General features: G+C 29.9%; 1 protein-coding gene across 1 annotated transcript in view; it reads right to left on the minus strand.

The window, feature by feature from the left end:
• LOC148284680 (arylsulfatase B-like) overlaps window positions 1-12330 on the minus strand; it is a 72851-nt gene extending 60521 nt beyond the window's left edge. Inside the window, exons 1-2 of the mRNA XM_088236363.1 lie at window positions 12051-12330; window positions 2904-3027 (exon numbers count right to left, since the gene is read on the minus strand). Of these exons, the coding sequence (XP_088092489.1) occupies window positions 2904-3027; window positions 12051-12061 (135 nt within the window). The 5' untranslated portion in view covers window positions 12062-12330. The remainder of the gene's footprint in view (window positions 1-2903; window positions 3028-12050) is intronic.
• Between the last annotated feature and the right edge of the window lie 2050 nt (window positions 12331-14380).

Genomic DNA, 14380 nt, shown 5'->3' on the forward strand with positions numbered 1-14380 from the left:
AAATATCTACGGCAAATGCGCGCTGTTTCTTTGTCCAGGGAATTCTCCGTACTAAAGTGAAAAAACTTCCTGATCTACCTATTTGAATGAAACCCACCCTCCAGCGACCATACCTCGCTTCTTGGCACCCAATTAAAATCAGCAATTTATGCTGCTGCATCCAATACATTTATTATTTATTTATTTCAATTTTTGAAATAGTACACACATATCCTTATACTTGTGTGTGCTCTAATAATAACGTTACATTTATTTTTCAATTAATTTACAAATTATTCTATTTATATTTTGCCTGAACGTTAAGTTAAAGCTTTGTTTTTTTTTTCATCATAAATGTTTTTTTCGATTTCTGTGACTACGCCTTCTTTATTTGAGATGGTTTTCTGTTGCTTGACGCCATTCAGTAACAAATAACAAAAGAAGGGCGGGACATATATCACAGGTTATTCAAGTGTATGCAAACAAAAGTTCGGACTATAATTATTACAAGGCGATATCTTAATATAACGTGTAATACGATAAACCAAACAATAGTTTACCAGTTACTCCATATAACAATGGAAATGATCGTTATTACCATGGAAATAAAAATCATAGGCAACTACTTTAAATATTTTAGCAAGGTTGGACATTTGGGAATTCGTTTTGCATACATTCTGATTCAAGGCCGAATTTCCCCCTAGAGGCTCGTATCCGATTCAAATTTAGGCGCTAAAATTGAAAATTGAAAGACGTACAATGCGTTCGAATGTTTAATAAGCCTATATTAATGTAGTAGTGCCTGTCGGTGAACCAAGTAAACACAATTTTTGTTTGTGTAAACACGCACATTTTAATTATGTAGATAAAAATTAATTGTTACGATCACATAAACAAATAGGTACTCATAAGAAACAAATGCAGATTTTTAGTCTTCGTAATTTCAATTGAATTTCAATGATTGTTTAAATAATACATTAAATTTCAATAATACGTTAATTATTTCAATTATCGATGACTTAAAAAAACGCTATCAAAAAACGGTAAGTCTTGTATTTTTCACAATAGTTATCAACTTAAATAAATATTTAGTTCATTAAACTGTTGAAAAGGATAAATAATTTCAGCTCTTTTATTCGATTTAAAACAATATAGTTTAGAATATGTAACAAAAATTTAATGCATTTAAAGTAAATTCACGTGTTTCTTTGTAATCCATTTCTGTTCGACGCATAAAGCAACTAAAATAAATGTGGGAAATGACAAAATATTATAAATTAAAGTATTATCTCAAACAAAAAATTTTGTTGATATACCCAACTGGTCTAAAAAAGTATGAAAATTGAAGAGTATATTTTCAGGCGTTGTTGTCTAGAATGTAAGTTAAATAATTCAGTAAGATGAATATCACCTGCATCATATCTAATATATTTTTGTTTTTACGTTAATTAAAGTATTAAACATTCGTTAACAAAATACTAGTCATTACAAAAACATCCGGTCAAAAAACAGACAAAGTTAGGTTCGAATATTTAATATGGCTATATGTTGGTGTATGTCAGTGAACTAAGAAAAACTATGTTACCAATTTCGTTTGTGTTAGTACACACTAGAATATTTTATTTCACGCGTACACAAGCAAAGGTTTATTAAAGACAAATATGGACTGTACATGTGAATTATGTAAATATCAACTTCAAAATTATTTTTTTTAAAAACCAAATATTTTGAAATTTTCCCAAGCATATAAAAAATTAACCAATTAATCCAAGAGAACAGTATTTTTAGTGAGGATTTTTTTCATTTTTTTAAGGAGTTTTATCAGGCACTAAATCCCATTTCAATTTCGAGGCTCAGATTTTGGCAACCCTTTGAAACGCTTGGTTATAATAGTTTTATTACTTTTTTTAGCTTTTTGCTAATATGTTGACACGGTCCAAAGACCGTATTAATGATATGCAAATTTCAATATTACACATACGGCATTTTATTCGTCTAATGCTAAAAATCTGATACTAAAAAGACAGTTTGTGTGCATAGTTTTAGGTGCTAACATAAGAATTGTTTGATTTTTTTATTTTTTTTTAATTTAAAAATCTGCTTTACAAGATATTGTGGTTCTTTTTACGTTACATACATTTAATTTGATAAGAAGCCTTCAAAACAAAACGTCAAATAGACGAAAGTGAGAATTTTTGTCACCTCTTTCTGTTCGTGTTCAATCGAGGGAATAAAGCTGCCAAATCTGTTCGCGATATTTGTGCAGTGTACGTTTAATTTAAGTCCGTCGTCTCTGTTTAGGTTATTTGAGATTCTCTGTATTTCAACAGCCTCTTTTATTATTTGTGCATCGTATTTGGTGTTAACAAAAGTTATGTTCGTTTATTTCACATTTAAAAATAAACACCAAAAGTAAAACAAAACGGTTAAAGTTGTACGTCTCGAAAGATTTTTTTTTGCTCAATAAGATATTGTGTTTGCTTTTACGTTAGAGTATTTATTTTATTTTTTTACAAGTCGTTAAAACGGAATACCAAGTACACGAAAGTGACTATTTTCTACACGTCTATCTGTTCGCGTTCAATCGGGGGAATAGAGGAGGAAACAAAAAGGAAAAACAAGGAAAAACACAACTTATGTTAACGTCCCATAGTTGTTGGGTTTATGCAGAATCTCTAGTTCAAAGGCGAAAAATGTCACTTTTCAATGAAATGTTCTGCCATGGCTAATTTTTTATGGATTTTCAATCCAACCTCTCATTTAAAAAGTCGATATGTATTGATAACAATGACTGCGTAGAGAAAAATATTGAACTGAAATTAAAAAAAAAAATCGTTTAATTGAATCAGTACTTAACGAAATATTTGAGAAAAACCGGTTTTATACAATGATGTTTTGTAACATAAATCGAAAGTTTTACTTACCAAGTCATCTGCTATTATAAAAATAATATGTGGTTGTCCAGAAAGTGTGGATATGGCGTCTCCCAATGATGAGAGTGTTGCAAAAACTAGGAATCCAAAAAGAATTCGTAAGATCATTTTATTCCTAAAACAAAAAAAAAACAATTGAAAGCAAATTTTTTTCCAAAGAAAATGGAATAATTATTAAGAGCTATATTTTTTTCATCTTTTTAAATTATTTTTTCACAAATAAATCATAATAATAACATAAATAATTAATAAAATTTGATTTTATTTGGGATTTAGAATAAGATTTATGTTCATATTTTATAGCCGTGTTTAAGTTCTAACGGCAATAGAGCAGCACTACGCGTCGCTTCGTGGCAACACGAAATATTATTTTCACTGTTTGGATGAAACACACCGCACTATAGCTGCGCTCCACGCGCGGCAGTCCATACAAAATTTTGTCGCGCAGAGCCACACCACTGAAGTGCGGCGACGCTGTAGCGGGGTTTGACTTTTACGAGCCAGTTGTACCATAAAAAGTTAAGTTAAAAAAGTTTTATGCTAAATAATTGTAGCGTTTTCATCGAAACGGACAAATAATAGAAAATTATCAAGTAGGTAGGTAGCTACCTGAATCCGAGTGATACACGCAGTAATTAACCAAAGATATTATTGTAATAATTATATATGTACCTTATACTCTCTAAGGCTTAGCGGATAAAATACGGTAGTCCACTGTTTTTTGTTTTAAAGTAAAAAAATGCAAAAAATTATCGCGATTAACTATACGTGAATAAAACATCAAAGTCCACTTTTGTCGTATAAACGCTTTTTTAAGTTGAAATAAAACTCTGAAGTCCATTTTATTTTAATGCAAAAAACGCCAATAGTTCAAGATACACTATTTTTAAATGTATTTTTACTATAAAAAAATAATAATTTAACATTAAAAGTTCTTAATATATAATACTGAAATTATCTGTTTATTGTTTGTAAATGTTTTAATACAATAAATTTAGTTTAATGTGACTCCTGTGGTTTATCATATAATTAACGAAAGATTGAAAGTATTATTTAACAAGTGAATCGCAGTTTCAATTCCGTAATTAATTCTGTGTGTTACTAAAAATGTATTTCCTGTCTTTTGTAAACGTTTTGGCAGTATTTTTTTTTCATTTTTGATGACTATCGCACTATTGACTCTTGGATAATTCAGGGAAAGAAAATGATGAACACTTAGTAGAGAAGGCTGACCCAGTAAGCGCATGTCTATCAGAAAATCGTCATTAGATAATAATTTGCAGTTTTATCTTCTTCTTCACATTCAAAATCAGACAACATGCATTGACTTTTCTTATTTGTTTTGTGAAAACATTATTTTCGTTGTAACTTTTTTTGGTACAATTGACAAAAATCACAGAGAAAAGCATCAAGATAAAACAATGTTTTGAGAAAACACAACAATTATTAATCTGCGTATTTTTTCACATAACTTTTGTATGCGGCGCAACCCGTTTAAAAAAGTGCCATTAGGCCAGAATATCCAATCTCAGTTGTGAAATAGAGAACAAAAAAGATTATTTATTTATTTACTAACGGACATTGTTCATTTATGCAATTTATAGGGTTTACACAATTTATTTAGTGCTTGTTTAAATCTATGTAAATTTAAAACAAAAAAGTCTAGATCTTGTCTTGAGTTAACAATACGACAAAGACGGGTCATTGGAGAATTAAGACCATAGTTTGTTCTATGCTGATCGATGAACAGTACTTCATTGTTTCTCAACCTACGAGTCAGAATATTGAATTTTACTTGTCCCAGTAGGTAATGATGGAACATCGATTATACCATTTAGTATGCCGAACATATTTCTGGAATCCATATTAGTTCTACGTTTTTGTAGAATAGAAATATTTAACATCGACTCTATATCAGCATAAGAATAATGACCTCTCTCTAGTCCAAGCATCCACGCTACTTTTCAAAGCAAGCAATGTTGGACTGATTCAATATGATTTATGCGATTCACATAAAATGGAGACCAGACCACGGAGGCATATTCTAGATGAGGGGGAACAGTTGAGCAATAAAGAGTTTTGATTGTACGTACAATAGTAAAATCAGAGGATATTCTGTTAATGAAGCCAAGTAATTTCAGTGATTCATTTACTGCATTATTTATATGCTCGTTGTTTGTCAGTTTATAGTCCAAAACAACTACTAAATCTCTGATGGACTTAACTACATCAATTTTGGAGTTTTCTATTAGGTACTCGAAGGAAATCGGTTGTTTTGTTCCATGAAATGACATTATATTGTATTTTTTAAATTTTTCATTCTAATTTATTGACTTTACACCATTGGTTAAAAAAGTTAATGTCTGATTGAAGAAGAAAGCAGTTTTGTAAAGTTTGAATTATTTTGAGAATTTTGTTGTCGTCCGCGAAGAGCCAAAAGGGAGAGTTAGAGAATGATTTAGCAACATCGGCGTCGGCGGTTTAGGCGTCTTACATTTGATTTATTTTTTCTTTTCAAAATTCTAAAGAATATGGTTGATATGCCGTACCTTTTACAAAATATTGGTTTCTGTCGTCTTTTTCGCTATACCAGATTCAATTCCCCTTTTCATGTACCAACTTGTAAAAACAATTATACTTCAAATTCATTCATTAGACGTACCTGTAGAAATTATAATGGATTCAGTATTGGTGTAGACATTTTTGACTGTACGTTACATTTATACAGAAAATTTCTCCATGGAGAATTTCTCTTTATTATTTGGGATAGTTGCTGAATGTACATCTTGAGTGATCTATGCTTTGTATATGTGCCGCATGTAGGGTTTACGTTTGTGTATTTTTTATATGTGCGTTTATGTGTGTGTGCATTGATGGCTCGGGGTGTGCTTTCGGTATTTTTATTTATTACCATTGATAACCTCCATGGAAAACGCAAATTTTAACAATTATTATTTTCTCACTTGAGTTTCTTATTTATTGATTATTTTGTCATAATTAATATTTAAATCTTTTGCATAATTTAAAAAAACTTAATGGGTCTTTTTATGTCAGAAAGTCGTTGTTTTTAATACATTTTATGTAGGACTGTATGTTTTCTGAATAAAATAAAATAAAATATATAAAATAAAGAATAAAAATCATTAATAAATTCATTGAAAAGCAGGGGTGCCAAATAGGCACCCTGAGGTACACCCGATGTAACATCAACATTGGTTGACAAATAGTCATTTATCCGAACAGTTTCCTACCAGTAAGATACGAATTAACAAAAATTAGAGTAATGGATCTCTACTCCCAAGACATGTAATTTATATATGAGAATTTCATGATCTACTTTGTATAATGCCTTGGAAAAGTCAGTATAGAAAACGTCAATCTGCTGACTATCCTCATGTTCCTTGGCAATAACCGGTATTAATTGTTATTTAACGGGAATTGTACGCAGAACCCTTGTGCAGAGCCAACGTTTTAGCCGTCACGTCTTGACCCAAACTCTCAAATTGACGCTTATAAAGAGTTCCTCTTTAAAAATATATATTACAGATCTAATTAATAGGTGCCCGTGAGTTAATTACACGGAACTAAATGAAATTTAGAGTATTTCTTTACAAAATACCATTATAAATATTTTGACGTTGGATTTTCATTAAGTTTACAGTCGTACAGCTAAGTGTAGGAATATGTGAGAAGTGGAATATCCCATGGATATATGTATAAATATTTCTCACGACCTCGCATATTAAAGATCCGGATTTTGACATTGCAGGATTAATGTGGTAGTATTTTTTTATTTTAGAACTTGGTATAATCTACTTTTAATTCGGCAATTGAAATACGATTAACAGAAACTAACATTATTGGATATAAAGACAATGTAATGCAAGAACGTACAACCTACCGTACGTATGATTGAATTTATTTTCACTTGACCATTTGCATGATAAATTCACGGCTTCAGTCGTTTATATAAAATAAAACTGAGATGGCATTTGATAAAACCAGTCATTTGGTAAATTAACTAAATGGTGGTAGTATCTTTATATAGGCATTTTTAAATCAATTATAAATAAAAACATGAAAAAAAAAAGATTCAAAGAGGATTATTTTTATTGAAATAATTTGTTGGTTTTTTTTTTTACAATATACATAAGATTTAAAACAGAGTATTCGAAAAATCCCACAATTTTGGGTAAACAGAAATGTTAATGATTTTTTTTGCTCCTATAATAAATAGACAGGTATAATATATATATATAAGCGGCCTCCGTGGTGTAGTGGTCAAGACGCTTGACTCACGCAAGGAAGGTTCCGGGTTCGATTCCCGGTGAGAACACAAAAAATTAAAACTGTGATTTTTCTCAAGCCTGGGTGCTCTGTGATGTAATTCACCACTGTAATTAGGCCTCCTGGCCTGTTGTGGTGCAAAAAAAAAAAAAAAATGTAAATAATATTTTTGTAAAATATAATCAACAATATATTTTGAGTTTGTCCAAATTTTTGTAGACAAGGACTGGATTCAACTTCCTGGGGAGCTGTTTATATTAACATATTACAACAGAGATGAAGAACATTTAAGAGAAGGTAATATAGAAGTCTAGGCATCAACGGGGCTTATGACCTGTTATTGGCTGGTTTAAGTGTCTACTTTATACACTGTGTAATATTCACTATTCTGCCCATATTTGAACATCCATATTCCTTCAATTATTTCATCTGTTGATGTTTATGAAGTTAAAGAGCTGAAAATTTTATTTATGCTGGTGAGATTCATCTAATTGAATTATTTCACCTACATACTAGGCAACGCTTGGAAATTTTTTCAATTTCTATACTTCTACATGGACCAGGTGGATTTATCAACAATATTTTGAATTTGTCGAAACATTTGTAGACAAGGACTGGATTCAACTCCCCCGGGAGTTGTTAACATTAACATATTACAACAGAGATGAAGAACATTTAAGAATGGTGAATGTTACACAGTGTGTTAAGTGGCCACTTAAACCAGCCAATGAGAGGTCATAAGCCCTGTAGATGACTAAACTTATATATTACCTTTCTCCCTGGGGATAAATTGAAGGATTAGTTGTTTCATAAGTAGTAAAAGTAAAATTAGATGCACGGGTAATGAATTTTTTAAAAAAGTGTTTCCATTTTCAGAAGAAAAAACAGCTATAATTATTATTCAACAATGTTATGAGTATGTCCAAATATTTGTACATAGGCTAGATTTCCTCCCCAGGGAGTTATTTAGATTTAAATTTGTTGCAACAAAAAGGAAAAATATTGTTGAGAACGAAATATGGAGATCTTGGCATTAACAATGCTTATAACCTGTCATTTGCTGGTTAAGGTAGCCACTTTACACACTGTGTAACTGTAAATTTAATGATTTAGATAAAATTTCAAATTAAATTATCAATAAAACTTCTTGGTTTAGGTGCACTTTTATTTAATTTTAACCAACAACCTTTTTATCTTAATCATTAATTATGGAGTTTTATCAATAAATATCTACAAAAAACATCAATAAATTAAATTGTAAATGCCTAGACTTCCATATTCCCTTCTCAGAAAGGTTTTCCCTCTTTGTTGCAACAAATCTAGATTTATTTTTATTTTTATTTTTATTACGTATTGATTTTCAACTTTTACCACTCATATTATCACAAATTTTATGGTGCTGATTATAAAATTATCAAATGTAAATGGTAATTTTAACAATTTAATAAAGATTCTAATTGGTTTACTACCAGTTTCTGTTTGACTCGTACGTCAGGTATTAAATCTTATTTGAATTTTTTAAATTTATAGTTGTAATATAAAATGTCACTAAATGCAAAAATCATGTCAAAGAATTCGTGTCAAAGAAAATAGCAGACGGATTTTATCACTTCAATTGACTTTATATTTTCTGCCGGAAGCAATAAAACTTTCCCCTTTGAAATTTGAGGGGCGGAACTGTGTCTGGGGATTCCTGTCAAACAATGTCCCCGGTGTAAGTAAGTAAATATGTGGATTTGCAAATCTTACTTCCTTTATACAATGAACTTAACTAAAAAAAGTACGACGCATAACAGCACAAAATACCGAAAAAGTTATACGGTTCCACAAGTGTTTTAAATGTCTTATTTTAGAGAAGGGAATATAAATGTTCAGACATTTACAGGGCTTATGATCTGTCGTTGTCTGGTTTAGATTACTTTACATACTGTCTAACATTCACTATTCTGCCTATATTTTTCAATATTTTTTTTATTTAAATAAACGGTACTTAGTGCCTTTTACATATAAGTTGCATATAATTAAATACATACATGTAAGTGAAATAAATAAAATATAGTATTTAAAACAAATTATTACAAAACAGTTATTTACAAATTAAGGAGTCAAAAAATAAAAAGATACACGGTTTAAAAAAAATATTATTAGTTATAAAAATACTTGAAAAATGAAATATTTAGTGATAGAAATATTTTGAACATGTAAAAAAAAGTAAGAAAGCAACACATATTAATTAAAAGAAATAAAAAAAACAATTTTGAATAACTTTAAAATCTAATCGAATAATCCATAAATGATTTGATTGACGTTTCATTTATTTAATCCGGAAATTTATTAAAGGGACCTATCATTTGAAGGGTCATTTAATATTATTGACGTCTTGACACACATTATATTAATTATGTGTGATGTTTGTTAATATGTCGAATAATATACAAACGTATTGTTAAGACTATAATAAGATATGTTTAATTTATTACAATATGTAGTATTGAATGTCCATTAAAGATCGATACAAAATAACGTTTAAACGAAAGAAAATTATCATATAATTAAGAATTTAAGAATCTCAGTCATGAAGAGAATGATCAAACTTACTGATTTTTTTTCAAACAACGTCCGTTAACAAAAACATGGAAATTCTTTGAATTAACATACTTAACTACTTAAATCACTCAACTTTTGGTTTGTAAAGTGTATTTCACAAACGAAAACTGCGACAAACTTCAAACATGAAAAAGCGGGAACAGAAAAAGTCGGCTTCAAAACAAAAGCAATCGATTTTTATTAGAATTTGGAATAAATGCTTTTTGGAAGTTTTTTACAAGTACCTACCAGCCCCAAATAAAGCAGATATATGTTTGAATGTCCATTGCCGCGGATTTCTAAAATTAACTACATTTCAAATTAAAAAAAATAAGATAAGATTAGTAGGACCTTAATAGGACCGGACCATCAACGTTCAAAGATAAATAAATATTTTGACCACAGAAAATTTCAAATCTAGGAATTTATGTTTGTTAATGGTCTCATTGGCAGATTAAAATAATCGCTAAAAATTCAACAGACAGCGGTGAATTTTTTCAATGAGGAAGTTTAGTAGTTTTTAAATTTATTTTTTATTTGTTAATACACTATTAAACAAAGCCATTTTTAAAAAATGATTTATCAATTAATGTATTGTATTATCGTCGCCATAATTTTCAAGGTTTTTATTTTTTTAATTATTCTGCGCGCGACGTCACTAATTTTCTTCAGTAAGTTGTCCGGATTGGTGAGTTGGGTTCTAGAAAACCAGAATTTTTTCACAACACTCTATCCGTAGTTGATTCGGAAGAACTTGTGACGTTGTTCAAAGTTTAAAAAAAAAATATTATGCATTTTTGAGAAACCCTATTAAATTAAATGCTCTAATTTTTACCGCAAGTAGGAAAACATTTTATGTATCTAATTTCTTGTAGCACTGAACTTCCTCATTTTTTCAAGTGTTGATTTTTATGAAGTAAATCAGCTGAAACCCTATATATATATGTTGGTGAGATTCTTTCAAATTATTTACAATGTTTTCACTTCTTTTTAAAGTAATAATTTATAGCGACAATATTCTAAGCAAGTCCAAATCCTCGAAGACAAGTTCTATTTTATGTAAAAGTATTTTATAAAAATCGACAGTAAATTCAAGTCTCTTTGAGAAGACAGTACAAAAGTCTTAACATTTTCAAAGCTTGTAACGTGTCCTTGATTATTTGTTCATTCAGAAGTCTAATGGTCAACGCGATTGCTTCCCTTGCAAGAGGTTTCAGGTTCGAATCCCGACATGGACGACATGAAAAATTTATTTAAAAAAATGTTTTACACAAGAATGTTTCATAGTTTTTGGACTGGCACCTGAAGCGTAAGACTGATCATTTTACCTTAATGTAATAAAAAAACGATAAACTTTGCGGTTTGTGTACCAATCAAGTTCCCTATGCACCATTGGGTGCGGAATAGAATGATGACAATGATGATGAATAGTTTTCTTTTCACTTTCTCGCAAAAATATTTCGAATTTAACTCCGTGAAGTATTTTCCGTGTTGAGAGCATGGACCAACTTTACCTTCACAATCAATTGTTATAACAATCGTAAATACTACGAAAAATAAAAAGCAATGCGTGTGTGAAAACATAAAATGTGATTTTAAAATATCAATCACAATAAATCTAACTTCGATCTGCATAACTTGATCGATTGATTGAAGAATTAGTGATTATATCGAATTCCCCAATTTATCGATTTTTTAATACAAGAGATAAAAATAAAATCTCAGTAGACTGGCTTTTAAATAATTGAAAAAATTTCAAATTGACTTTTTATTTAAAACGTAAAATATAATTAATAAATCGAAATTATAATTTAGATAATAAACCGACAAAAATATTTGTAAAATAAATTTCAACTTTGAGAAATGTATTTATTATAAAAACAAAGATGATTATAGTGCAATTGAAAATAAAACACAAAGTTTAAAGTGGCTACTTAAACCAGCCAGTGACAGGTCATAAGCCCTATGAACAGCCAGGCTTCCATATTTCCTTCTCAAAAATATGTCCATCTCCGTTCCTAAAAGTTTTTAAACTTCATAAACCCCAATATCAGTACAATTTATTTTAATTCGTTTAATTTTTTTGTTTGCAGTGTGAACAAACCGCCTTTTATTTTAATTTATATCATATTTTTTTAAAGGGTTATTAAACTAGTATGTATTAAAACGGACTTATGGCTATATTTTTAAACAACATTTTTTAAAAATATAATTATATCTTGATTAAAATACCAGACTTTTTATATTTTTATTATAAATATTTACCTTAGAAGCATCTCACTAGCGTTATCCTTAAACTGGTTCAACACATGTGTAAATAAATACACAACACTACCACCAGCACAACTCACATCCGGAAATCACGTCACAAATTTTGCAAAGACATTGATTCAATGTCACTAGGACTAATTAAAAATAATGAACACGTGATCGCCTTTTTATCTGTCCTAAATCAACCGATAATCGTTTCGCTGACGTCACCCCTAGAAGAAGAATATAATATAGAGGTACGGGTGGTCGTTTGCATCACGCGTGCTCGCGAATGGGTGTGAACTGATAGCCTTGTTCAGGCCGAATATATACGGAGCATCTCCCACCTCTAGTGCACTACTGGTATCATCGTTGATAGTTCTCAGCTGTCGGGAGCCGATCAGCAGTCGAAGGATGGATCACAATAGATCGTTTCAATGTGTTTTACGAGCCACGAGATCCGAGGACTTCCGAAGACAATAATTGCTCGAAGGTATTAACTTCTCACACCCGCCATTGCCCATTGTTCTGCCAGCGATGAAAAGAGTTGTTTAACTTGGCCGGTTGTGTCTTCGCATGATCTACCTGATACAAATTTATGTGGTTTGAATAGAAACATTAAATTTAAGAGGTTATTTAGATAAGTTCCTTGCGTTTTAATGAGGAGAACTAAATTTGAATTAACATTAATTTAATAAATTATGAGAAACATGTTGTCAAGGCAAGGCTGCTGGCTAAATTTTCTTTCTTAAATTATAGATAGATAGATGCACATAAACATTAATTTCTGAAAATATTTATCAATGTTGTATTATGTTCAATCAATAACTGTTTTTAAATGATGGAGTTTAGAAGCTAAACTTCATATGTAAAGTTAATTTGCAATCCAATTTATTTGTTGAATTCACGTAAGTATGTGTACCATAATAACTATAATTCAGTATTGAACCCGGCCCCAAAAAGAACAATTATTTCAAGATAATAAGAAAAATCGTGTTATCTAGAAAATGAAATTAATGTTGTTTCACAGTGTCTTAATATTGTTTTTTTTTTGGAAAAACTTTCTTTGTTGTTTTTTTCAAACTATTTGTATTTTTTTTCCTTTTTTTTTTATTTCAGTGACAAAGTCCAGTGGTTTTTTTCATTTGTTAAAAGACTATTATACTAAGCCAATAAAATATTTTTTTAATTCCAATGTATCGTATTATCAGCGCTAAAATTTTTAAAAGTTTTATATTTCTGAAATTATTTCGCGTGTGACGTCTCAAGTTCTCTTCTGCTTCTTCTCGGCGGTTCTGCCAATTGGTACCGTAAACCGGAAATATTTCACAACTCTCTTATCATTTGTTTATTCATATGAACTGGTTCAAAGTAGTTCGTATTTATGAAAAAAAAACATTCATTTTCAAGAAACTTTCCCGAACAATTTAATTTAAAACAATTTAAAACATTTTTAAAATCGAATTTCCCGTAGGGCTGAACATCCTCATCATTTTTTCCCCAATGTTATATAACTTATTTTTGTCGTCAATGAAAATAATGTTTTTTTTACATCATACAATTGAGTCTGAACCAATTACATTGGAATATTTTTATTATTATTAATCATACTTACCGTTTTTAAGATTTAAACTAAATACAAAATGAAAGCAAATAATGAAAAAAAAAGTCAAATTCACGTTTCTTGAACGCTTACAGTATGGAACTTTCTAGTAAGGGCTAAGGGAAAGGTCTATAATTAAAGGTACGTGTTAATACATCTTATGTTATTTATGATAAATGAATTTAGAATTGGTAAATTCTTCTTCTTCTTCTTTGTTATAGACCTATGCCATCTGTTCTCCGCATGTGTGTTATTCTTGTGAGGTGGATTCCCAGCTGTCCATTCATCTTTTGGGAGGTCTTTCACGTGGACGAGTCCTGTGAGGCTGATAATGCCATGCAACATAACAGGGAAATACTATTTTTTTTTAAAAACATTTTTAAAATAATAAATGTCTATGTCCAGTAAAAAATTTTTTTTTGTTCATAATTAGTAGCATAAAAAATATTTTTAAATTTGTAATTTTGAATTCCCGCAAAAATAGTCATTCCATTGGCCGCGCCTCTAATACGTCACGATTCATGTTTATTTGTTCCTGACCGTTCTAATTTGTTTAGAAAATTATCACGAATCTTGACGTCACAACAACCAAGGCCAAATACGACGCGTTTTTCCAGCAAAGTTTTTTATTAAATTTATTTTTTACATTTATGTGTGAAAACATTTCTCCATAATATCCATATTGATTTTGGAAATACAACCCATTATTCTAAATCCATTTCATATATTTTTATCGGTATTC

Source organism: Micrasema longulum, unplaced genomic scaffold (genome assembly GCF_059751315.1).
Source record: "Micrasema longulum isolate JH-2025_06_02 unplaced genomic scaffold, ASM5975131v1 h1tg000097l, whole genome shotgun sequence".
In the NCBI taxonomy this organism is placed as follows: domain Eukaryota; kingdom Metazoa; phylum Arthropoda; class Insecta; order Trichoptera; family Brachycentridae; genus Micrasema; species Micrasema longulum.